The 27,983-nt window shown below is 35.5% G+C and overlaps 1 protein-coding gene across 2 annotated transcripts in view; it reads right to left on the reverse strand.

Annotated features, from left to right (window-relative positions):
* Nucleotides 1-27,983, reverse strand: part of SMCHD1 (structural maintenance of chromosomes flexible hinge domain containing 1) — a 155,862-nt gene that overhangs the window by 125,814 nt on the left and 2,065 nt on the right. Inside the window, exons 2-7 of one of the 2 annotated variants that reach the window (XM_025931088.2) lie at nt 21,002-21,077; nt 19,984-20,145; nt 15,079-15,161; nt 14,312-14,442; nt 755-869; nt 515-634 (exon numbers count right to left, since the gene is read on the reverse strand). In XM_025931088.2, the coding sequence (XP_025786873.1) occupies nt 515-634; nt 755-869; nt 14,312-14,442; nt 15,079-15,161; nt 19,984-20,145; nt 21,002-21,077 (687 nt within the window). Of the gene's footprint in view, nt 1-514; nt 635-754; nt 870-14,311; nt 14,443-15,078; nt 15,162-15,250; nt 15,366-19,983; nt 20,146-21,001; nt 21,078-27,983 lie in introns of those variants that run through there. The other variant, XM_086682567.1, reaches the window with a different exon arrangement.

Consider the following 27,983-nt stretch of genomic DNA (forward strand, 5'->3'; position numbering starts at 1 on the left):
GAAAAGTTGAATAATACAATACTATGAACTCACCACCAAGACTCAAATTCATTAATATTCTGCTCATTAAAATTAGAATATGAATGCAAATTTCTAACAAAAGTAAATCACTCATTTATTTCTCTGGAGCTCCAATTTCCTAAAAGCTTATTTCCCTATACTATAAGTGTTTTCTACTCTAAGTGTGAAACTGTTAGACAAAAAAAGATTTAAAAAATCAACCTCAGTGTAAGGGAAAAAGTTTATAATTATATGATCAATTTCCAAGGAAGTTTACTCAGCTTTATGAGACATCTTATTGCATTGAAGATTTCCAGCCTGAGAAAGCATGTATATGGTCACTTTTGCTATTCACAAGACTAAAACAAAAAGAAAAAGTAATGGAATTTGAAAATTCCATACCTTCAAGTTTTTAAAGCAATAGCTAAGTATCTTAGCTAGAAATCGAAAAAAAAAGTACTTGTCTCTGTCCAATTTAACAACTTTATAATTAATGAGTTAAAATGTATCATACCTTTCTGTTTCTAATATATCCACTATATATTGCCTCTTTATTTTTCTCCTTCTTCTCAAAATCTTCTTTCGAAAGCACAAGTTCATGAACATCTTGGGAATCTGCAGGTTTGCTTATCATCTGTTAAATATTAAAGACTACTTTAAAAATTCCTAAAAGTTAAACTAATTAGTAATTTAGACAGAATCGACCTCCAAGTATTTTAATCAACTCTCATTTAAAAGAAATCTTTTTACTTACTCTGGCTGATTGTCCAACAAAGAAAACAGCCTGCTTGCCCCCAACACCAAAATAGGAAATATCACTATTTAAACTGCGTGGCACTGGTACTGGACGAACATATCCTGAATGATCACTAAAATAAAACATTAATGCAGTGACTTTAAACAAGCTACTTAGACGCCAAAGGAAATTGTTAAAGCACTTTTATTAAGTGTTAATATAATGATCCCCAAGCTAGACAACACCCCCATTCAAGGTAAAAGAATCAGAGCCCAAAGTCAAGATAAATAGTCCAGTGGTTCTCAAAATGTATTCCCCAGACCAGCTATATCAGCATCACCTGGAAACTCAAAAAATGCACCTTCTTGGGCCCACCCTACTAAATCATAAACTCTCTTAGCAAACAAGACTAAATAAATATCTGTACCCTTATATATCCTACTGCCCCTAGAATTGTCCCTTCAAAATTGTTTACTGCTTCTAAACTTGTAAAAATAATTTCTGAATAATGGGAATTATAGCAAAAACATTTCTTATTTCCTAGTAACATGACACAAAAGAACCTCTTATGGCACCATAACAACACTCTGGAGACTAAGCATCCCTGGGTTCTCAAAATAAAGGCTAGGTATCAAGGGACACCATTTCCCAATATCAGATACAAACAGAACTGGGGGTGAGGCTACAACCCCTATTACACTCAATGGAAAAGCTAAAGATCAGATGTGGCACAGCTAGAAAGAGAAAATACAAAGACAGCATTCAAAGAACTTACCCATAAGAAATAAAGAAAAGGAACAGAAAATATCAAAGTAGGTATAAAAGACATACCTTTCCAAAGTAGGAAACTATCTCACTACACTACAAGCATAGTTCTAGGAAGAGGAAAAAATGGAAAAGGCTACAAATAATGTCTGACAAAAGCTGGGGAGTCAGGAAATGGGAAGCAGTTGAGAAAAGACACAAATTTTCAGCTATAAGAAAAATAATGTCTGAGGATCTAATCACTAACACTACTGTATGTATAACTGAAATGTGCTAAGAGAATAAAAATTTAAAAATCCTCTTCTCTGCCTTTCAATTGAGGTTTTAGACCAATTACATTACTGTGACTATTGGTATGTTTTGATTTAAACTTAACTGTCTTTTTTTTTTTAATTTTTTTTTTCTTCTGCGTTAAGAGGGAAAAAAAAAAGAAGTATGTAAGGTGATGAATGTGTGAATTAAACAGAGGGAAGGACTCCTGTTTAAAGGAAAATAACGAGGACACCTGGGTGGCTTAGTCGGTTAAGCATCTGACTCTTGGTCCTGATCTCACAGTTCATGTGATCGAGCCCCATGTTGGGTTCTGTGCTGAAAGCACGGAGCCTGCTTAGGATTTTCTCCCTCCCTCCCACTCTGCTCCTTCCCCGCTCATGCGTGTTCTCTCTCTCTCAAAATAAATAAACTTAAAAAAAAAAATAAAGGAAAATAAAAAGAATACAATTCAATATTTATCAACAGAAACTTTGTAAAAACAAAACATCAAGACAGTAAATGGCATGGGGGTACCTGGCTCAGTTGGTTAAGCATCCAACTTCAGGTAATGAATTCAGGTAATGAATTTAAGCCCTGTGCTGGGCTCTGTGCGGACAGCTCAGAACCGGGAGCCTGCTTTGGATTCTGTGTCACCCTCTCTCTCTGTCACTCCCCTGCTCACACTCTGTCTCTTTCTCTCAAAATAATACTAAATAAATTTTAAGACAGTAAATGGCACAGGTATTACTGCTGTGGTATGCTAATACTGTATGTAAGTAGTATATTATTACTTGATATAGACTGTGACAAAATTGAAGACACATACTTTGAATGCTAACATTATCAAATACAACAAGGGTAGCAAATAATAAGCCAACAAAGGAAATAAAATACTCATTTTAAAATACACACAAAATACTCATTTTAAAATAAGGCAGACGAAAAAAGAAAAACAGGAACAACAACAACAAAAAAACAATGAAAAAAACAAATAACAAAGACCGCAGAGTTTAAATCAAAACATCCCAATAATCACAGTAATGTAACTGGTCTGAAACCTCAATTCAAAGGCAGCGATTGTGTAATTTTAAGACACAACTATATTCTATCTTAAGGAAACTATTTTTTTTCTAGAAACTCTCTAAATATAAAGTGACAATAGGTTAAAAAGTTGGAAAAAAAGTTACCATCAATACAAATGTAAAAGCTGGAGTAGCTACAGTAACATCAAAGCAAGCTGATAAGGAGTATCACCAGGAAACGATCAAAAAAAATAAATAAATAAAAGCAAGAACAATGAAACAAATACATAAAGAGGTCTTCATTCTCCTCTTGAGTTTTTAAATTATATTAGTCTGATGAAATCAAAATAACACCGTTTGATATGGTTCTCAATGTACATGGAGGTAAAACTTAAGAAAACTCAATTATAAATGAGAGACAGTGAGGGGACCTAAATAATTTGCTAAAATTTCTAAAATTCACTTTAAGTGGTAAAATATCCTTACTAGTACAATGTAATGTTATGTATGTATACAGTATTCCTCAGAACCACTAAAAAAAAACCCAAAAGTATAGTCAAAATCACTTTATAAAAATAGCAAAATACAGAAAAGTATGTTGAGTAACCCATAAAAAGGCCAGAAAAATGAAAAATAAAAGGAATAGAGAAGCTATACAAGACATACTTAAGTCCTGACATATATATCAAGAACTATAGTAAATGTGACAATACAAATACACTAAATAAAATGAATAAAAAAGTGACCCAAGTATATATTGTCTACAAGAATTTCCAATATAATGATACAGGTAGGTTAAAAGAAAATGGGTAAGAAAAGACATACCAGGAAAACATGAATGAAAAGAAAGCTAAAGAATATCACATAAAATATACTTCAGAGCAAGAAAATTATCAAGGACAGAGTAGCATTACAGAATAATAAAAGGATCCACTTACCAAGAATGCATAACAATTCTCTAACTGCATATACATAAAATAACACAAGTTCAAAATACATAAAGCAGAAATTAAGAAGTGAAAAAAGAAACACACCTGTAAATAAGTGGGGGACTTCAAAATTCCAGCAAGGATATAAAAGAATATACCAGCAAGGATATAAAACCATCAAGGATATAAAAGAACTAAATAATATCAACAAATGGAATCAAATTGACATTTAAAGAACACTCCTCCCAACAACAGCAGAATATATATTCTTTTCAAGGACACAGAAAATTCCCCCAAATAGATCATATTCTGGAGCACAAAACAAATCTCAACAAATTTAAATAGAGTGTATAGAGAATATTTCCTCTATAACAAAACCAAACTAGACATCAACATAAAGAGGAAAATATGTTAAGAACACGTGGAAATTGAACAACACATTCCTCAATCTATGGATCAAAGAGCAAATTACAAAGGAAATAAAAAATACACCAAACTGTAGGACAATGAATATACACCATTATCAAAACTTGTGGGATGTAGTGAAAATAGTTCTTAAAGATTTGTAGCACAAAATCATCATCTTAGAAAAATCTCAAATCAATCATCTAAGATTCCACACCTCAAGAGAAAAAATTTTTTTAATTTATCAAAGCACACATTTCTTTGAAAACATTACCAATAAATATACACTACTAAACTTGAAAATGTAATGAAATGGACTAATTCCTAGTAAAATATAACTTACCAAAACTAAGTCAGTAATTGCCTAAATATTCTTATAACTATATTTAAAAAATCAAAGCAATAGTAAAAAATTCCTCCCACCAAAACAGACTCAAATGGCTTCGTATGTGAGTTTCAAAACCCAAACTTTCAAAAGAAAAAAAAAAAAAACCTCAAACTTACATAAGTGATGGAAGTATAAATAAATACAATCACTCTGGAAAACAATTTACTACCTTGTACATTGGAACTTTTAGCTTTTAACCCACAAATTCCCTTCTAGGTATCTAAGAACTTACGTAGATTTGGACTAGCAAATACATATGTAACATTATACACACACATAAACACTTATAAGTAAGATAGTAATGCTTATAATGCCAAATGTGGCATGGGGGGCCAAAATGCCCACTGACTGGAGACTGGATAAATACAGTGCAATTTTAAGTATGCACAAAAGAATATTATATGGTTATGAAAAAGAAAAAACTACAGACCCACACAAAGACGAAATCTTAGTAACCTAATATTAAGTGAAAATACAAGTCCCTTATAGAACAACATATAGTATGACTATCCTTTTTCACAGCATCAAAAAACAAGCAAAGTTAGATTTTTTAAACATAAGGAAATAAGGGGGCACCTGCATGGCTCAGTTGGTTAAGCATCCCGAATCTCAGTATCGACTCAGGTCATGAGCTCACAGTTTGATTTGTGAGATCAAGCCCTGTGTTGCACACAGCAAAGCCTCCCCTGCTGGGGATTCTCTTTCCCTCTCTCTCTGTCTCTCTCTCTCTCTCTGTCCCTCCCCTCCCCTCTCTCAAAATAAACAAACATTTAAAAACAAAAATAAGGAGGAGCGCCTGGGTGGCTCAGGCCTGGGTGGCTATGTGCTGACAACTCAGAGTTGGAGCCTACCTCAGATTCTGTGTCTCCCTCTCTCTCTGCCCCTCCCCTGCTCATGCTCTGTGTCTCAAAAATAAATAAACATTAAAAAAATTTTGTTTTGGGGCGCCTGGGTGGCGCAGTCGGTTAAGCGTCCGACTTCAGCCAGGTCACGATCTCGAGGTCCGTGAGTTCGAGCCCCGCGTCAGGCTCTGGGCTGATGGCTCAGAGCCTGGAGCCTGTTTACGATTCTGTGTCTCCCTCTCTCTCTGCCCCTCCCCCGTTCATGCTCTGTCTCTCTCTGTCCCAAAAATAAATAAACGTTGAAAAAAAAAAAAATTTTGTTTTTAATAAAATATAAAATATTTTGCTCAAATAAGGAAATAAGAAAAACAATTCAAGATAGTTAACTGTGATGGAGAGGAAAAAAAACAGAACAAGGGAGGAACACACAGATGTAAGTTACAGAAACTGTGCTACTTACTGGTTTGGGTGATAAATTCTGGTTATTCGGCTTATTAAATTTTTCAATAAACCTTAAAAATACAATGCCTGAATTGATAAATTGTTATAAACCAAAAACTGTAATTAAATTCTATGAACCTAATGTATTAAAAAAAAAAAAAAAAAAAAAAGGTAGGGGCACCTGGGTGGCCCAGCCAGTTAAGCAACTGACTCTTGATACTGGCTCAGCTCATGATTCCAAGGTTGTGAGATCGAGCTGACCCCCCCACCCCTACAAACAAGTAAATGGTTTCTAAGACTTTAATTATTATGGCAATGCTTCTAGGAAACAACCTGAAAATACCCCCCAATATTATCTTAAAAACATATAAGGGAAATACACAAAAGTTTAGAGAGAGATGGACTCCGAGATTAAACACACACATACTTAGACTGATTCAAAACTAAGAATTCTAGTCACTGACAGTGAATGGACATAATCACCAGGAATTAAGTCTACTTTTCAACCCAAAGCATCTATGCAAATCTAACCTAGGCAAAAACCCTATCATAGCAAATAAGGTTAAGAACACAAATGTCTAGGTTTCAGACTTGTGTAAATAAGTCCAGAAAATTTCCTTTATCTACACTCAAGGGTTATATAAACATCCCTTCATGAAGGTAAGTACAAGAGAAAGATAATCTAAGACCCTATAAAAATTTTTGCATCACAGAAGCACTCCTCTAGAGAATTTAGAAAGATCCCTCAGGAATAACATATCACAGTCCAAAAAAATTTCAAAAAACATTCATATTCTTGATACAATGTAAAAGGACACTGTATCTTTTTGATATATTAGTACTGTATTTATTAAAAGAAAGAAAAAATATGCAAGAAAAGAAATCACAGAAGGTGTTGAAAGTAAGAAAAAGGAACAAGAAAGAGAATAAAATTAGTAAAAGAAACTAAAATATAAGTGGTTGCCAGGAAATAGGGTAGAGTGACTACATATGTATATTTATATCTATCTTGAATCTATCAAAGGGAATAACCCCACAATAAAGAAAGCTTTACCTCCAATAAAACTGACAAATGGCCACAGATCCTTATTAGAGTTTCTGGAATAAATCTATGCAACACAATGAAACTAACCCAATTAAAGTAGGATGCCTAAATGTTACATAATCATTCTCTGAATTCAAGTAACACAAATATCAGAAAGTAAAAGTTCATCTAAATTTGCAGAAAAGTACTGAAGACGAACTTTTTCTTTAGCAAAATTAGGGAAAATCCTGTTGAGGGTCCATTTCTACAACCTAAAAAAAAATGGCATGGGAAATAAGCTATGTGGCATACTATTTTTATAAAAAAAAAAAAAAAGGCTACCTAAGTTGAGGACCTTTCAGTGGCTGAGCAGGAGGTAGCACTGATTCAACACACATCTGGATTATGACCACACAGCAATTATGTTCTAGGTATCTAATTGAACTTCTTTAAAAAAAATTTTTTTTAATGTTTTTTATGAGAGAGAGCATATGCACTAGCAGGGGAGGGGCAGAGAGAGATGGAGCACCAGCAGGAGCAGGGCAGAGAGAGACAAAGACAGAGAATCCAAAGTGGGCTCTGCACTGATAGTCCTGTGAGAGGCTTGAACTCAAGAACTGTGAGATCATGACCTGAGCCAAAGTCAGGTGCTTAACCAACTGAGCCATGCAAGCACCCCTCTAACTTTTTTTTTTTTTTTAAAGTTTGTTTATTTTTGAGAGAAAGAGCATGAGCAGGGGAAGGGCAGGGAGAGAAGAAGACACAGAATCTGAAGCAGGCTCCAGGCTCTGAGCTGTCGGCACAGGGCATGATGCAGGGCTCAAACTCACAAACTGCGAGATCATGACCTGAGCTGAAGTCGACACTCGACCAACGGAGTCACCTAGGCACCCCGAATTTAACTTCTAAGGCAATGATTATAATAATGCCTGAGTGATGAGCCATTCATGTAATGTTCTACATGTTATTAGAGGTTTGAATTACACAGGTGAATGCATTTGTCAAAAGTTGGTTAACAGAGTGAGCACTTCCATAATGGTAGAGTAAGGACCTATGAAAACTCACTCATTGATAAAAGCAACGAGAACATCTGCAAACATTGTCAAAAATCAACATTTTCAGAATAAGTATTAACCAAAGGCTTGAACAATCCAAGGAGTGTTTATTCAACACACACAGTTGAATCTCAGAACAGTGAGCTCTGTGATGTTTTAACATGCCGTATCCCACTTCCCGCCTCACCAGCTCCACAGAAGCCTTGAAAACTGATAGCCTTACAATCACAGTGAAAACCAGCTACCCAGGAGTTACTGGAGCAGGTTTGGAGTTCCCCTAAAGCCCCTTTCCCATAGAACTGCCATTATTAGATTTGTCTGACAGTTCCCAAGGAACCTCCACTCGTAGGGTTTGCCTTTATTTGACCCAACTCAGAACCTGCTCACTGTGAACCACTTTTCCCTCAGTCATTTGTCAAAAACTTATCAATGGTAATTATTTATGATCACAGCTGAGGAACGCAATGAAAACAACTGGGAGGAAATAAGAACCTGGCCAAAAACTGACAAAGAAAAGCTGGAGAATGAGAGGTCCATAGTGGGTTTTAAAAGCTGCAACATATTCATGAGAATAGAGAAGAAGGGCATACTCATATGCAGGGCTAGCCACATGCTCAAGAAAGCCCTAAGCTTTCATTTCTGGCTGACTTTGAGGTTCTGTGCAAGCAAGAAGACAAAGGCAGAGTTTTAAACTTCCTACCAGAACATTAAAGACATACTCCAATATGCAAACAGAATGCACTGGTAAAAGCTTGGAAGACTTAATGGTTCCACACATTTAGGGAAATGTCCACTCACTAGCTAGCAACACAAGATAAAGAATACAGACTTTACAGAATTAGTTTAGAGGGGAAACTATAAAAATAACAAAAAAACCAGAAGCAACAAACAAGCCCTGGGGAGAAGGATCAATCTAATTTCCAGAGTTGCAACACTGTATTATTTAAAATGTCTTATTCTCAACAAAAAATTGTAAACTGGGGCGCCTGGGTGGCTCAGTAGGTTGGGTGGCCAACTTTGGTTCAGATCGTGATCTCACAGTTCCTGAGTTCGAGCCCCGCATTGGGCTCTGTGTTGACAGCTCAGAGCCTGGAACCTGCTTTGGATTCTGTGCCTCCCCCTCTCTCTGTTCATCCTCTACAGACACACACACACACACACACACACACACACACACTCTCTCTCTCTCTCTCTCTCGCTCAAAAATGATAAACATTCAAAATAGTTTTAAAAAAAGAAAAAAATTATAAGCCATGCCAAATTAAAGTATAGTCCACACACGAAAAATAGCAGTAAGAAGAAACTGTCTCAGAGAAAGCCCAGACACTAGACTTACTAGACAAAGATTTAAATCAGTTATTTTATTTTTTAAATACTTATTTATTTTGAGGGGCAGGGCAGAAAGGGAGAAAGAGAATCCCAAGCAGGCTCCACGTTGTCAGCAAAGAACCGGATGTGGGGCTTGATCTCATGAACCATGAGACCATGACCTGAGCCAAAACCAAGAGTAGGATGCTTAACCAACTGAGCCACCCAGGAGCCCTTAAATCAGCTATTTTAAAGTGCATTACATGAACAGAAATCATGAAGTAAATAGTGAAGTATGAGCACAGTGTTTCACCAAATAAACAACAACAGAGGCAGAAATTATTTTTTTAAAAAGAACCAAATAAAAGTTCTGCAATTTAAAAAAATTCAGTTAAGTGGCTCACTAGCAGATCTGAGTTGGCAGAACAATGAATCAGTGAACTTAAAGGCAGGTCAACTGAGATTGAAGAAAAATGAACACAATCTCAGAAACCTATAGGACACCATCAAGCATATCAATATATGGATAATAAGAGCCAGAGAGGAGAAAGATTTGAAGAAATAATGGCCAAATACTTCCACAAATGTGATGAAAAACATTAATCTACAAATCTAAGAAGTTCAAACACCAAGTAGAAGGAACTCAAAAGACCCAAACCTAGACACATCAGTATCAAACTATTAAAAGCCAGAAAAAAAAAAAAAAAAATCTTGAAAGCAAACAGAAGAGATTAGTCACACACAAGGGATATGCAATAAGATTAACAGCTGATTCTTCATCAGAAACTATGGAACCAAAGGCAGTAGGTGAACATGTTCAAAGCATTAAAAGAAAAAAAACTCAACTTTCAAAAATAAAGGAAGGTTAAGACAGTCCCAGATAAACAAAAACTGAGGGAATTTGTTGCTAGTAGATCTGCCCAAAATAGTTACTAAAGATGATGCTTTTTACATCCTTTCTGATTTTTCCCCCTTCTGATTTAAAAGATAACTGCATAAAGCAGTAACTATAAAACTATGTTGATGCAATTATGATGTATAAAGATGTCACTTATATAAAAATAACAACAGAAAGGAGAAGGAGAATAAAGCCATACAGAAGCAAATTCTTTGTATATTCCAGACAGTAAATTGCTATTAATCCAAACTGGATTGTAAAATGTTAATTGTAATCCCTACAAAAACAACTAAAAATTAGACTAACAACTACTGAAAGCACATTAACGATTGCTAAGAGTGAGGGAGATGGTGAGGGGACACACAAGTGACTACCATGAGTAAAGGTTTCTTTTCTTTTGGAGTGATGAAAACGTTCTGGAATTAGTGGTGATGATGCACAACTTTGTGACTATACTCAAAACTACTAAATTGTACACTTTAATATGGTGAATTTTATGGTATGTAAATTATAGAACCATAAAAAAAAAGAAATCCAATGAAAAGCTTAAGACAGATGTGAGCATTTCACTGCATATAAATTTTACCTCAAAAGAAACAGAATCTAGTAATGGTATCAATGCTTTAAGCATTAGGAAAAAGTTTACAGATATCTGTAATTTATTTTGAATTAAATTTTAAAACCTGAACTGAAGATCAGTAGGATAGACTAGTGGGAAAGCAACAATCAATGGTAGAAAATAGGTATGAGACGGGCACTGAGGAGGACATTTGTTGGGATAAGCACTGGGTGTTGTATGGAAGCCAATTCGACAATAAATTATATTTAAAAAAAAAGAATGTAGGTATGAATATCTGGGTTATCACTGTAGAATTTCAACTTTTCTGTATGACAATGTTCATAAACTGCTGAGGAAAAGAACAGTGCTGAAGAAACACTCAGATCCAGGTTTTGAACCTTTCTACAACTAGTCTGAACTCCACAAAAAACTAGTATTGTTAAAGACATATATGTGACAAATTATTGTAAAGGAGAACATAGAGACATAACAAAGGGGAAAAACTTGAATATGAACATTATATATTTTGAATCAATGATAAATTTCTTGGGTGTCATAATGGTATTATCATTATTAGAGTATCCCTGTGAAAGAGATACTTGCTGCAGTATTTAGTAGTGAAATTTCATAAAGAATCTAATTTTTAAAACGATTTAGGAAGGGAATGTGAGTATGCATATAGACAGAAGATAACAAATGTGACAAAGTGTTATTTAGCAAATAAATCTAGGTGAAAGATACGTGCATGCTAATACTGCTCTTTCAACCTGTTAGCTTTAACTTTTTCAAAATAAAAAGGGTGGGTAGAAGAGGAGTACCAAGGTTGAGCAGGAGTTATAAAGAATTTTGGCAAGTAACAACTCTCACCTCATCTCCCTCTATTCTCCCCTCCATATACTGTGGTCTAACCACACTTGTCTCCTTGCTCTGTCCCAATCAAAACAAGCTGATAATACTTTCAAGGTCTTTGTCTTTGCTGGTATTCTTTCTACTTGGAATATTCTTCCCCCAGATCTTCACTTGGCTATTTTCTTTTAATCATTCAAGCCTCAACCAATGTAATCTCAAAGAGGCCCTCTTATCTAATGATTTTAACGTAAGAGATGCCCATCAAGCTCTAACACATCACCTGATTTTTTTTTTTTAACGTTTATTTTTGAGACAGAGAGAGACAGAGCATGAATGGGGGAGGGTCAGAGAGAGGGAGACACAGAATCTGAAATAGGCTCCAGGCTCTGAGCTGACAGCACAGAGCCCGACGCGGGGCTCGAACTCACGGACCATGAAATCATGACCTGAGCCGAAGTCGGCCGCTTAACCGACTGAGACACCCAGGCGCCCCTGATTTTTTTTTTTAATGTTTATTCATATATTTTGACAGAGAGCAAGACTGAACGAGGGAGAAACAGAGAGAGAATGAGAGAGAGAATCCCAAGCAGGTTCTATGCTCAGCCTGGAGCCCAATGAGGCATTCTATCCCACGAACCGTGAGATCGTGACCTGAGCTGAAGTCAAGAGTTGGATGCTTAATGGACTGAGCCACCCAGGTGCCTCTCTCCCCACCAATATTTTCTTAACAGCAATAATCCATGACTGGAATGCTTATAAATTTTTTGTGTGTTTTACTTCTGTTTTTCTCTCTACAACATAACCTACAGGCCAAGAGAGTCAGTTGTTTTATATTTTAGGCTGTCCTTCCTTGTCTTCCATAGCCTGTGTCCTATGACATCCACTCTTGTAGCCAGTAAAAACTAAACTGGAAATAGTAAAGCAACTGATAATTTTCTTCTACAAGAGCAGAAGCTAGGGGAATAAGCTTTGTTAACATCTGATGTTAACAAAAATCAGAGTGGGTGGGTCAAGGGACCGATATTAAACTCAAAGACTATGAGTATATAGTAGCTACAACAACTGATTGTTTAGTGATACCTAAAATGCTAGGACCAAAACCAGCAACAGTTAGCTTTCTACCAAAAAATAAAATGTCTTGGGGTGCCTGGGTGGTTCAGTTGGTTGAGCGTGTCCGGCTCCTGATTTCAGCTCAGGTCATGATCTCATGACTTGTGAGATCGAGCCCCATGTCAGGCTCCACGCTGAGCATGAAGGCTGCCTGGGATTCTCTCTCCCTCTCCACTACTCGCACTCTCTCAAAATAAATAAATGACTGTTAAAAATTTTAAATTTCCCTAACGTTTGACTTAAGTTTAAAAGTTTACATTGTGCTAAGACCTAGAGAAAAATGAGAGTCCATCCATGTTCCATGAATCCAGGTAAAATTTAATCTAACACTATAGTTTCTACTCTTCCATTTGATTTAAATGACATTTTTCTACCTTTTTTGCCCAATCTACTATTTGTCCTCCTTTCCCTTATACCTAATATTTCTATTGCATGCTAAATTCTATCCTTACATTATATAAGACCATGGTCTTTGCCTTCTCTGTGGATACTTTATAAATCCTTGAAATGACATGTACTCATGAATATAATGAAAAAGAATGGTTGTAGAAAAGTCTGAGGGTAACAGTGAGAAAGTAGTAACTAAAATGATAGCTTATAGAGCTTGTATTTACTCATTGCTTACCATAAACCAAGCTCTATTCTAAGGATTTTACAGTGTACTAACTCACTTGGTTTTCACAAAACCTCATGAGGTATTATCCACATTTTACACATATGTAAACTGAAACCCAAAGAAGTAAAATACCTTGACCAATGTCATGCAACTATTAAGGCTAGATTCAAACCAAGCCAAATGATTTCTGAGACTTTCTTCACTATATGGCCTCTAACCATGACACTGTAAGTGTGTACAAATTTGATAAAAATTCTGTGGGTGCTGAAATTTCAGAAACAAGAAGGCAAATATGCGAACTATATTAATTTTTAACAATGTTAAGATTAATCCCTAAATTTGACTGATTCTCCTTGACATGACAAAAAGAAAAAAATAGGACACAAACAAACATTACTTAAAAATAATATTAACAACAATAACAGATTCTTCCCAAGTGTGCTACCTGAAGTACACAACATAGCTGAAAATACCAAAAGACTTGTGGGTCACAGTTCTTACTAGAATTCAGCTAATATCCCAAAGACCTAAATCTTTATAACCCTGACAACTTCTAGTATATTTTGTTTCCCCTATAACATTCTCATTCAGGATATTTTCTATAAGCATATTCTGATACAAAACTCTTGACTAGACAGTATTCACTAACAGCTGTGAATGTTTTATTAAGCAGAGACCTGTCAAGTAGAGCAATGGTGAACTCAACAGAACTAAATGTGGTTCATTAGACACTGTAAGTCACATCGGGTGATTTCTAAAGCCTAGTTTAAAACCATCCTACTGCTCTAGAGACCACAAAGCTCTCATCAAACTTTAGTAAGGAAAGGGTGAAAGGTCCAAAGTACTTAATATATCATAATAGCTTCTACGTATCTTAGGAAATGCAAAAATATTTCTTCAGTGGAAGGGCAAAATATTATGTAATTTTGACTATTTCTAAGTACTGATAATAAAAACTCAATAATATAAAAATCTAAGTATATATGCTGACAATATATATGCTGATAATGTCAAAACCTCCAATGTACCACATTTAACTAAAGACATATTAGAGTTCCCATCCTTATTAAAATTCCCAGCTCCCCATCAAAAAGTGAGTAAGGTTTTCTAACCTTTCAAAGTCACCTTGCCTTGTAAATTTTGACAACCTATACACGGCCCAGTTGTTAAGCTGTTTAGAGGTCATTCCTCTTCCATTATCTATTACTGCAACGGCAGGTTTTCCTTGTGTTTCATCAAAAAGCTATGAAATAAGTTCACAAAGACAGGAAAAGTCAAATCAATATTAAAAATATAAAAAGTTAAACATTAAAGAAGTAATTCAATGGGCTCACTCACACATTGCTGGTGGAAGTGTAAATGTATTACAACTTTCTAAAAGGTACTTCAGCTATATAAATCAAAGGCCTTAGAATTCTTCATGTCCTTTAATCCAGAAATTCCATACCTCAGAATTTAGCTTAAGGAACTAGATACATGTACAAAGACCTATCAATCATGCCAGCATTCCTCACAATGGCAAAAATACAGAAAAAAATCTAAATGTTCAACAACAGTAGATTATATAATTTATCATATAACCAATAAATGAAACTATAACAACATTATACTGCAGAATATTCATATGACAAATGTCTACAACGTACTGTCAAGGCAAAGTAGAAAATCACAAAAAACAAAATGTAAGCTATGATCACACATATATATATATACATATATGCATAGAAAAAGGGCACATAAAAAATTTTAACAATGAAGAGACATCAAATAATTATTTCTACTTTTAGTTTTTGACCTTATTTTCTAATTTTTCTACAATGAACTTACGGTACTTCTATAAAAGGAAAAGTAAAATTTCTTTATAGTATTATTTTCTTACCAATTTGATCTGTATTCTTCTAATACCAGTGTTTCGAGAAGTAGCAGACAATGAATTGTCAATTAATTCGGCAAGAGCAAATGCTGGAAGAGAATGAGAAGACATCACTGCTTAACTTTTCCCTCCCAAATACTTCATTTAAAAGTACAAAGTAAAAGAAACTCTGAAGTACCTTAAGCCATCACTTTTATTTTCCAAAGAGCTAGAATTAAAGTATTATCCTGATCCTAATGATATAATACATAATAAAGGCATCATCACCAATCACCACCGCATAAAAAAGCAGTCATCACCCAGTACTTGTAAGGCACTAAACGGCATGAGTCAGCCAGCCATGATTCCTGGCTTCAAGGAGTTTATAATCTAAAGACAGACATACAGACATAGAAGACAAACAGAAGACCATAACCATAAAATCAAATACTAGTTCGTGGTATGTAATACATCATGCACAAAAGTAAACACATTTAGAGATGAAGGGGCAAATCTAAAGCAACTATAAAAGTGTCTATTAAGAACTAATTTAGATATGGAAATCTTGTAACTAACAGCAACTTGTCAAATGGCAGAACGTGTCTGTTTAACAGAGAACTGCTAATTATTTCCTACAACAACCAAGCTGATATTCAACTTCTTAATGGCTCACTATTATCACCTAATATTCTTTTTTCAAGGTCACTACTAAAACTATTTTCCACTTTTATTTCCTTAATTAAAAAGGGCAACATACCAAATTTATGTCTCTTACTTTCCCTGAAGCATAACCCAACACTATAAATTAATCCACAGAGTAGCACCCCAGCAAGCATTCCAAAGTCTAAACACTTACAGAATGGCTATGTTTATAAACTACAAAGATGTTACCACAAATCAGATTACATATAAGGATCTGGCCAATGGTAAGGTCTAGAAAATGGAGGAGGAACATTGTAAGAAATGGGAGGAAAAGAAAGAATTAAGAGAAATTTGGAGGGAAGAATTTGGTATCTGCAGAAATATGAATGAACAAAGGAAAAAAATTCAAGAAGGTTTTGAGTCTTTGCTCTAGAAGACTTGATAAATGGTCATATTTACCAGTAAGGAAAAATTTAGAGGGGAAGGAAAACAATCATTCCGTTTTAGCTGCGATGCCCCACCACTACTACATCAAACTCAATGAGTAGAGGTGGCCCATAGGGAGCTAGAACAGATATTTGAGAGAATAAAAACAGCCAGAGGTAAGGATTTTTGCTTCACTGACAGAACAGTTAAGGCTTGGATCACTTAAGAGAAAAGTATAAACAAAGAGCAGCATGACTTGAAGAAATATCCACTATACGGTCAAGGATAGTAAGAAGCACCACCAAAGGCCAATGAAACAAAAGGAGGGAAAGACCTAGGAATGTAAAGTCACAGTAATCAAAGCAAGAACTTAAACAGGGAGACTTTCTTTTTCATATGACAGCAGGAATGACTAGCACAACTAATCTGGAAGGCAATTAAATTTATATCAAATCTTGAAAATGAACTACCTATTCACTCTATAATTACATATTTAGAAATCTATCTCCAGAGAAAGAATTACAAGTTCATTCAATATGCAAGTATTTAAACACTATTTTCAGCCATTATTCTAGGGATAGAACAAAACAGACAAGAGTCCTAATCTTGTGGAGTTAACATTCTAATTAAAAGATGGAAGAATCAGGGCGCCTGAGTGGCTCAGTTGGTTAAGCATCTGACTTCAGCTCAGGTCATGATCTCACTCCTGGTGAATTCAAGCCCCACATTAGGCTCTGTGCTGACACCTCAGAGCCTGAAGCCTGTTTTGGATTCTGTCTTCCTGTCTCTCTGCCCCTCCCCTGCTCACCCTCTCTGTCTCAAAAATAAACAAACATTAAAATTTTTTTTTAAAAAGATGGAAAATGATGAGAGATGGAAAATGTAATATAATCATAATCATGTTAGAAAGTTGTATACGTGATGGAGAAAAGAAAGAGCAAAGAGACTAACAGTAAAGGCACAAAGGAAATACAGTTGCAATCTTAAGCAGGTTAATTTTTGTTAAGAAGGTAATAAACAAAACTTCAAAGAGGTGAGGCAATGAGACAGGGCCTATCTGGACAAGGAGTATTACAGGCAGAAGGCCCTAAGCTAAGTATAGAGCTGGAACTGGGGTAAAATGAACAAGCAAAAAGAAGAGTTGAGACAAAGGCAGAGAACTCACAAAGCAGAGCTACAAAGGCCATATAGATGATTAAAAAGACTTCGGCTTTTATTCTCAGTGAAATGGGGAACCATCAGTGTTTTCAGCAGAAGAGTAACACAATCTGACTTCTCAAACCTTACATGGACAGGCATGAAAAGATAGAAATGAATTAAGAGTTCACTATATAATCTAGGTGATGATTCCTCGAGATCAGATTTAAAGAAACAGAAACTGTCATTTCTAGATACACACGGAGGATAGCGCCAACAGAACTTTCTGACAGACTGAATGAAAGATCAATTTGATTTTTGGCCTAAGCAACTAAAAAAACAGCGATAATCAATTTGGATGGGAAAATTATGTGTAGTTAGGATTCATTGATCAGATCAGGGCTCCCATCTTAGGTTTTCTAGTGGAGATAACATATGGGCAGCTGCACAGACAAAACTGGGATTCAGGAGAGAAGTCTGACATTATTATCAATATTTAACTAAAAACTACCATTTCTATCACCTCCATTTAGGAGTCACTGCCATAAAGATGGTATTTAGAACAATGACATTGGATAGGATGACTAAATAAGATAAGGAACCAAGGAACTAAGCCCTGAGGCACTTCAAGATTAAGAAGGTTGAGGAGGGAGGTCAATTATATCTCAATTAAAGAAAAAAAGAAAAAGAAGAAAAAAAGAAGATGGAGAGGGGCGCCTGGGTGGCGCAGTCGGTTAAGCGTCCGACTTCAGCCAGGTCACGATCTCGCGGTCCGTGAGTTCGAGCCCCGCGTCAGGCTCTGGGCTGATGGCTCAGAGCCTGGAGCCTGTTTCCGATTCTGTGTCTCCCTCTCTCTCTGCCCCTCCCCCGTTCATGCTCTGTCTCTCTCTGTCCCAAAAATAAATAAACGTTGAAAAAAAAAATTTTTTTTTAAAAAATAAAAAAAAAAATTAAAAAAAAAAGAAGATGGAGAGAGAAGACTACAGAGAAGACAGTGAGGTAGAAACAAAATAGAGTATGGTTTCTCAAAAGTTAAGTGAAGATTATTTTATCAAGGAGGAAGAAGTGATAAACTGTCAATGCCTTGAGTAAAATGGGAACTGAAAACTGATCACTGGATTTAGTCACTGGAGACTTTCAAAGTGTAAGTACAGGGGCAACTGGGTGGCTCAGTCAGTTGAGCATATAACTCCTGACTTCAGCTCAGGCCATGGCCCCAGGGTTGTGGGATCAAACTCCCTGTTGGGCTCCTCACTGAGCATGGAGCCTGTTTAAGATACTCTCTACCACTCTCCCCTGGCTCGCACTCTCCTTAAAAAAAAAATACAAGAGAGTGAAAAGGAGAGAATGGGAAGAGGAGCGACACTAGTGACAGTAAATACAGTCAACTCTTTTAAGGAGTTTTGCTGTAAACTGGAACAAAAACTGGGCAGTAGCTGGTGTAAGTAAGTATGATGTTTTTAAGATGGGAGAAATAAGACGGTAGCTTTCTTGTATATAATGAATATCAGAGGTAATAAATATAACGGTTAGGAGTTCAAGTTCAGTAGTTCTTCCTCTGCTAGGGTTCAAATCCTGGCTCCAACACTTACTAGTAGGGTGGCCTTTGTCAAACTACCTAAAATCTCTTAGCCTCAGTTTCTTCTGCAAAGTAGGGTCATTACCTAACATTAGCTACTACATGGGATTAAGGATTAAATGAGATAATGTTCATAAAGCATTTGGCACAGAGCCTGCCACTGCAGCTGACAGTAGTAATACCAGTACTTCAGGTGAGGATGTGTACAAAGATTTAGACAAAAGAATATTCAGTCATGTGTAACATAAAAAAGACTAAAAACAACCTAAATGTCTAACAGTAGAACACTGCTCAAAGAAATTTATGTAAATAATGTATAAACACTAAAAACAAATATACGCTGACATATATATTAAACATATTCATTTTATTTTAAACAAAAAAGTAGATTAAAGAAGTATGCACCATATAAAACCACTAAAAAAGTTATGAAAGGGTCTGAAATGATAAACACCAAAGTTTAAGTGGTAGTTATATCTGTGTGGTAGAGATATGATGTTCTCTGTGTTCTTTTTACTTATCTATGTATTCTAATTTCCTACAAACTATAATGCATACAATGAGAAAAATATTTTTAATAAGTTTATAATGAATATCTAAGTAGTACTGAACACACTGGCAGGATCCAGACAGAAAAGACTCTCTAAATCAACTGATTTATATAAAGGTCATTAGCAAACAATCCAAAGGTAGGATAAAAAGTGGTGAGAAGTAATGGTAGAAAGAAACAAGAAATGGAAACCATACCAAAAACCACTTACTTGTGTAGTTCAGGTATACAAATTTGTAACATAAAAAAAAATTTTTCTCAATTAGGAGAGGTCTACAGGAAGCCAGGAAGAATAAATCAGAGTATACAAGAGATGGAAAGATATGTAGGTACAATATTTCTTATACATTAAAGTGGAAGAAATTGTAATACTAACTAGATTAGTTTTAAAAGAGAGGTATCTTTACTCTGAAGAAGACTTAGATAGAAAAAGAAACATATTGTGATGAAGAGGTTGAAGCAAGGAAGTTCACAATGACCAGTCATATCTTCTAATAAAGTAGAAATAGAATTTTTAAAAAGTGAAGGAATGCAACATGTGGTCAAGGGATAAAGTATAGTAATAGTGTGTCAAAATTAGTACGGATGTAATACTTACGCAAAGGATTTTGTCCTTCACTTGCGTAATATTCATACATGCCACTTTTAACCAGTGTGTCATAGTGAGGTAGGAAGTCAATTCGTTCTTTTGTAGCTGTAAGTAGTAACTGATTGACTGACTGTAGCAGGTATAGAGTGACTCCATCTTTAACAGTGTCATCTGTAATTAAGAAGTAATAACTTAAGTGCTACACTAGTATCAGAAACACAATGAATTTATAATTCTGAATATGCAAATTATATCTATAAGATATCTTTAGAGATGGTACAGGCAAACCCTCACACAATGGATCTATCTATAAATTCAGTTGTGTTTTATTAAGGATAGTACAGTGGAATTGGCCCAAATATTTCCACTCATCTAAAACACTCAATTCTTAATAAGTTAAACTATCACAGGAAATCAGACAAAGAACTAAATTCAAAAGGAATCAAGCACGAAAACTGGCAGGTCCTGGAATCTAATTGGATAAAAAAAAAAAAAAAAGATAGTGGGGGACACCTGGGTGGCTCAGTCAGTTAAGCGTACGACTTCAGCTCAGGTCATGATCTCACGGTTCATGAGTTCGAGCCCCGCATCTGGCTCTGTGCTGACAGTACAGAGCCTGGAGCCTGCTTTGGATTCTGTGTCTCCCTCTCTTTGCCCCTTTCCCACTCACACTCTGTCTCTCTCTCAAAAATAAACAAACATTAAAAAAATTTTAAAAAAAAGATAGTGGAAGAATCTAAGTTGGTGAGAATCAACTTCTTGAGGGCCCATGTAAAAGAAATGTGGCCAAGTATCACACAACATCTCATCTTCTGCAGCCGTAAATGAAACTATTTTTCTATAATCTTGTTTGAAAAATATGACCTCTACACAAATTGTGCACATATAATCAGTTTCCCCCTCCACTCCACGAAAGTAACCAAAATTATCAATAATTTTAGATGTTTATCTGTGTAATAAAATAGCTACTGCCCTATAATATACTAGAATATACTAAATATAAAAGCATCAATTAAACACTGCTTACCAAAATTATCACAGGTAATTTCTTTCCTACTTGTTGTTGTAATAACAAATTTCTCTTCAGGTGAAATGCCAAGTGTCTATCCAAAATAATAGGAATAAAATCAATTATTACACAAAGGAAATAAATACATCATTCAAGTTCATAAGAATATGAAAATATTGATAGTATATCATAACCCTGTAACAATTACTGTATTCACCTAAGAAATGTAAGTCTTGATATTTAAAAATTTTTCCTTTGCATAATTAAGGACAGCTCTACCTATTAATTACCTATTTGCTTAACAAGGTTGTTTTTTCTTCTACTGGCATATAAAGCCACCTAGGAACATGATGATTAGACGAAATATTTCAAAAGAGTTTTAATATGAGCAGGGCCTCCTAGGCAAAAGGCATGCTATTTCATGTCAACACATAAGTAAACTCATTTGAAGCAAAGCATTAACACTTATGCTCATATAGATTAAATACTTAAACACACGAAAAGTACTAGAAAAAAGGAGAAGTTAATATTTATAACACAGAGGTAAGAATAGCCATGCTATGCAGGATTTTCTGTATTAAAGAATCTCTTTAATCTATTATAACCCCTTCCAAAAGAGTAACTTTAAAAAATTAAGGCAAATTATAAATTCTGAGAGGGAATTCCAACAGGAGACAAAGAGCATCCTTAGGAAACCAAAAGCCTTCCTGAAACAAGATGAAGATCAACAAAGAGAAAAGAACAAAAAATCATGATCAAAAGGAAAAAATACAAATGAATGACCAATAAACATACAAAAAACAGACATTTTACAACTGATCAAAAAATGACAATAAGAAAAATGAGTTAACATTTCCATTAAAATTTTACATATCTTTACAATTAAAAGACATATGCTCTTTCTAAAATTAAACAATACAACAATGTATAGTTAAGTGAAAAGACTGACTTCTGCTTTGAGTAATGATGGACTAATCTTAGACCAACTTTGCCACCGGGGTGGGACGGACAACTGGACTGATGATACTCAAATCTTCAATAGCGATACTAAACCCTTATTGGTTCCCACTGAAACTTGTTAAAGCACCAACTCCTTATTCTAAACACAACTAAAGGGAAAAAATAAAGGGGCGCCTGGGTAGCACAGTTGGTTGAGTGCTCTAGATCTCATCTCAGGTCATGATCTCATAGCTCCTGAGTTCCAGACCCTTGTAGGGCTCTGTGTTGATGGCATGGAGCCTGCTTGGGATTCTGTTTCTTCTCTCTGCCCTTCCCCGCTTGTGTGCTCTCATGCACTCTCTCTCAAAATAAATAAACTTAGAAAGAAATTAAGGGAAAAAACACAGCATTTATCCTGCCTTTTCGGTACCAACTGTATTTAGGGGTAACCAAAGAGCTCTAATTGATGAGGCAAAGTTGTTAGAGAATTCCAGCTAATAAATACAGGAGGAATGGCAATCAAAATATCACCGTTAATGGATGAACTATCAGATCAAATTTTGTTATGGAGGGATCCAGGTGAAACCACCTGAATCCCACCTGAATGCTAATATGATCTTAGTACTGCTAAGAGTGGGAGAAATATTCGTTTATTACATGCCTCTTGACACAATGTAACATAAAGTACCAGCACCACCTACCTATGAGGTATTCTTTGCCTCCATACCTCAAAGAAGTTGAACCTAAATTTTGCTTATAAACCTTTAAAAATAACTTGTTTACAGGACATATGGAGAAAGAACAAGTTAAATTACACCATGAAGGAGCACAAATCCATAATGTGCACTATTCAAGAAAAACCTGCTTGATTTCTTCAACAGGCAAAGGTCAAGAAAAACAGAGATTGGGGAAAGACAGTTGTGCTGAAATGCTCTAAATTCATAATATAAAAAAACAAATTCAACATGAGGACCCTGATGGAATCTTGATTTTAAAAAACCAATTATAAAAAGACATTTTGAAATAATCAGAGATACCTGTATATGAACAAAGCTATCAGACAATATTTTAAGATGTTAATTTTGATGGTGTGATCACAGAAATCCATGTGAAAAGCTAGCAGTAAAGTGAACCAAGAACTGGAATATGCCACAAAAGACAAAAATGATACTTGTGTGGTAAAATACTTGGTAACTGTTGAATCTGGATGATGAGTTAATGTGGGCTCATTATACTATTATCTCTTTATGTTTGAAGCTTTTCGTAAGAGAAATGTGTAACATAAAATATACTATAACAGACCAGTGGAAGAGAACAGTGGATCGTGATACAGACCCACACATATATACATGGAAATAGGAGGTGACATTATAAATTGGTGCGGAAAGAATAATTTCAATGAATGATACTGAAACTAGATAACTGCATAAAAATAGGTAAAATAAGATCCCCATCTTAACATACACAAAAAGAAATTTCAAGAGAATTAAAGATGCTGTATGTTAACCCAAATTTTAGAGGAGAACACAGAGGAATAATTTTGAGAAGACAGAGGAAAGGATTTCTCAAAATATATAAAAAGTGCAAGCCATAAAGGAAAAAATTAGAAAGTATGAAGATACACTCATCCTCACTAGTAGAGAAATTAAAACAACTTATTCCCATGAGGTCGGCAAAAATTTTAAGTCCTGATAATATAAAGTACAGGCCTCCACACAGGGAAACTGGGCCTATACACTATAAATAAAATTATAATTAGGGTCACCTGAATGGCTCAATCGGTTGGGCACCCGATGGCTGAGGTCATGATCTCAGGGTTTGTGGATTCAAGCCCCACACTGGGCTCACTGCTGTCAACACAGAGCCCACTTTGGATCCTCTGTCCCCTTCTCTTTCTGCCCCTCCCCCACTCATGCTCTCTCAAAAATAAATATTTATTAAAAAAAAAAGACATAATCAATACAACTATATTGAAAAGCAATCTGGGGGTGCCTGGCTGGCCCTGTCCGAAGAGCATGTGACTGATGCTCTTGGGGTCATGAGTTCAAGTCCTATGTTAGATACAGAGGTTACTTAAATAAACTGTAAAAAAAAAAAAAAAAAAGGCAATCTGGTATACTTTACTAAAATTAAAGGTAATCATATCCTATGGAATTCCACCCTACAGAAATGAAGCTATGGACATAAACTGATGGGGAATAAAACTGTACTTGTTTAACAAATAAAAACTGGCTTTACAGACCTTTATTAGTTTTGTGTAATGAGTCTTTACTTTTTAGTTCAGTACTACTTTATTTCTACAGTGCCCAATTGCTAGATCATGTGCTTACGTACCCTGCAGAATAAAGTCTGTTCTTACAGTTACTGAAAAACTATGTGCCAAGTTGAATTTTTAAGATTTACATGCATCTGAATTATATCTAATAATTCCATACACTCTCTCCATTAATCTGTTATTATTCAACTAAGATACTAAGCTTTCTTTTGTCTTCCTTACCTATAATTCTGTATATGAGAATTATTTCTTGAAATCATAATTTTTCTCAATATTTTTAAATCTTTGATATTTAGCAAATATAAATTACATTTTTACATAATTCATTATGCTTTTATTCAAGACGGCATATCCTTCTCTCTCCATATTTTTAGTCTAAATCCTATCTTATCAAGACATAAACTAAAGTCTTTCATGTTTTGTATTAACCTGGCCTTGAATACAGATACACTTACTCTGCCTTTCCCTATACGAAAGCAGAATAACATTCTATTTGGGCAAGAGACTTGATTAGGTTTTTTTTTTTTTTTTAATATTTATTTATTTGAGACAGAGACAGAGAGACAGAGAGAGAGAGAGAGAGAGAGAGAGAGAGAGAGAGAGAGAGAACGAGTGGGGGAGGGGCAGAGAGAGAGGGAGACACAGAATCAGAAGCAGGCTCCAGGCTCTGAGCTGTCAGCACAGAGTCTGACACGGGGCTCAAACTCACAAACCTTGAAGTCATGACCTGAGCCGAAGTGGGTCGTTCAACCGACTGAACCATCCAGGCGCCCCTAGGTTTTTTCATTTTTAAAAGAATACTTTGATCCCATCGTTTTCTGGGTTAATTGGTAAAGCAGACAGATCTGCCTTTAATGGGTAATAAAAATTACCTGCCTTCCATCTCTTTAGGTCACCTTCAAGCTACCTGTTGTCCAACCTTCCTCAAAAGCCAATTTTAAATATTTCTTAACGGCTAACTAAATTGAGTCCATAAAGTCTTCAAATACTTTAAATTTCATCCATAGATTAAGTCAGAAACTACATACTTCGACGCATTGTTCTGAAACTCTGCAAACTAGCCTTTAATTTGTCCTTTGACATTATACCTAATGTGCAGGTTTTGTCCCTGAATCACCCACAGACCAGTAACACCCATACTGCACGTGAATGAGAAATTTCTAAGAAAAAAAAAAAAAGAAGAAAAAAATTTGAGGAGTGCCTGGGTGGCTCAGGTGGTCAAGTATCCAACTTTGGCTCAAGTCATGATCTCACAGTTCGAAAGATCAAGCCCCACATCGGGCTCCATACTGACAGAGTGGAGGCTGCTTGGGATTCTCTCTCTCCCTCTCCCTGCTGCTCCCTGACCCATGCTTTCTCTCTCTCAAAAATAAATAACTTAAAAAAAAAAAAAAACTTAAAAAAATCCGAGTGGTTACTGGTTAAAGCAGCTTGCATTACCCTAAATAACACATACCCTACCTTGCATTAAAGGAAATAAGCAGCAGCCTTTCCTCTCTTTAAGGACGTTGTCCGTATTATGAGGATTCCAAAGGAATCTAGGGAAAATTATTTCTCAAATCAAAGCTTTGCTTCACTAGCAAATGGAATGTTTTTATTTTATAGACACTGTAGTTTTTCTATCAATTATCTTTCCTTGGTTTGACCTCTAAGAAACTCAAAGCTGAGTTCAAGGCTAAGCAATGGTGGAAGATATTATCAAAGTTTATTAACTCTCGTCAGGTTACTATTTTATTCCTTCCTATACCCACTTTTGCTTCTTCTTTTAATCTTCTGGAAAAATAATTTTTTTTAAGATTTTAAGTAATTTCTACACCCAACTTGGGGCTCGAACCCACAACCTCAAGAGCGAGAGTCACATGCTCCACCAAATGAGCCAACCAAGCACCCCTCATCTTCAGAATTTTTCTAAAAAAATTTTTTACATTTATTTTTGAGACACAGAGAGAGACAAAACATAAGTGGGGGAGGGGCAGAGAGAGAAGGAGACACAGAATCCAAAGCAGGCTCCAGGCTCTGAGCTGTCAGCACAGACCGCAACGTGGGGCTTGAACTCATGAACCACGAGATCATGACCTGAGCAGAAGTCAGACACTCAACCAACTGAGCCACCCAGGAGCCCCCCAGAATTTTTAATATGTGTACCCTATGTACCAAATTTTTTTAAAAGGAAGAGAGTGATTCATTTAACAGCTATAAACTAACTAGTGGTAAAGCTCCTGCCCTCAACAAGCATACAGATTTTTTTAAGTATCATGGTAGAGTAAGGTGCCATGGTAGAGTAACAACGTATAGTGGAACCACACAAAGAAAAAAGTAAACATTTCCTCAAAATTGGAGATGGAGGGGAAGGTTTGCATACTTGGGACTTAATGTCTGGATATATTCTGAAGAGCTAGCCAAATGAATCATCTTCTATGATTCTGCAAGGCCACAAGGGCTCAGGTGAAGTCCATAGCTGCATATCACAAGTGTAAGGAATTCTTCCAAATCTATTCCTTCCTTTTTTTTTTTTTTTTCAACTTTCTTCTTTCCTCTTGACTGCTCCCTTTTTCCACAAAGTGAACTTTTCCCAAATGACAGTTTAGAATACATAATACTTTCTAGCACTACAAACACTTATTAGTTCAAGTTTTAATGAAAAACTTTTACTTAGTGCATTATTTTGCCTCCTCCCCAACAAGGAAAATAAAGGCTGTAGTAAATAACGTGGGCACTGTGGAGGTTTTTTTAAATAAAAATACAAGCTTCAGAATCAAAGAGACCTAGATTTAACCCTAGTTTCACTGCTTATTAACTGTGTAATCTTGGAATTAATTCAGTAATTTAATGCAGTTCTTCATGTAGGTAATGGAGGCAAGGTTATGGGATTAGGTTACATAATCTAATGATGCTTTAAAAAATAAATTCTGCGGGGCACCTGGGTAGCTCAGTCGAGTAAGTGTCTGACTTCGGCTCAGGTCATGATCTCGCAGTCCCCAAGTTTGAGCCCTGCATTGGGTTGTGTGCTGACAGCTCAGAGCCTGGAGACCGGTTCAGATTCTGTACCTTCCTCCCTCTCTGCCCCTCCCCCCCCAAAATAAACAAACATTAAAAATTTAAAAAAATAAATAAATTCTGCAAAAAAAGTTAGCCTTCCATTCTTTTTCCTTAACTAGTTCTTCCCTCTCCCTCTGATCAAATTTCACCTTTGTCTCTTCCAGCAGAAAAAAGTGGGAAGGAGGAAAGAATTAGTCAAAAGAAAGATTTTGTTTGGTTTTCAAATTAAAATACTGAAGGAATGGAATAAATAATCTATTCCCTATATAGATATAATAAATATCTATTCCCTATAACAACTTAATTTGAGGCAAAGTGGTATAAATATGGGTTCTGGGTTTGAATCCTAATTCAAGACTGTACTGTTCTACTTAAGTGAGTCACCATCTCTAAAAGTGAGTTATCACTTCTGTAATAATACTTCCCCTAAATAACAGTTACTGACACTTTTCACAAGGGAGAATTTATTTCTAAAGAGGGAGTGAATTAGTACAATGTTATTGAAAACAAATCTGAAAATACCTATCAAGAGCTTTAAAAATATTCCTGACCTTTGATACAGAAAATTCACTTTCAAGTTTCTAAACAAAAGACAAAGACATAAAACACGATGTATTCAAAGATGCTTATCATGGAATTACTTAAAATTGAAAGTAACGTAAATGTTGACAAAAAGAAGGGATTTGGTTATGTAAACAGTGGTACGAAACAAACTATTTCAAACTTTGATTATGAAGACTTGCATTA

Source organism: Puma concolor, chromosome D3, assembly GCF_028749965.1.
Source record: "Puma concolor isolate L17-30 chromosome D3, mPumCon1.1.hap2, whole genome shotgun sequence".
Lineage (NCBI taxonomy): Eukaryota > Metazoa > Chordata > Mammalia > Carnivora > Felidae > Puma > Puma concolor.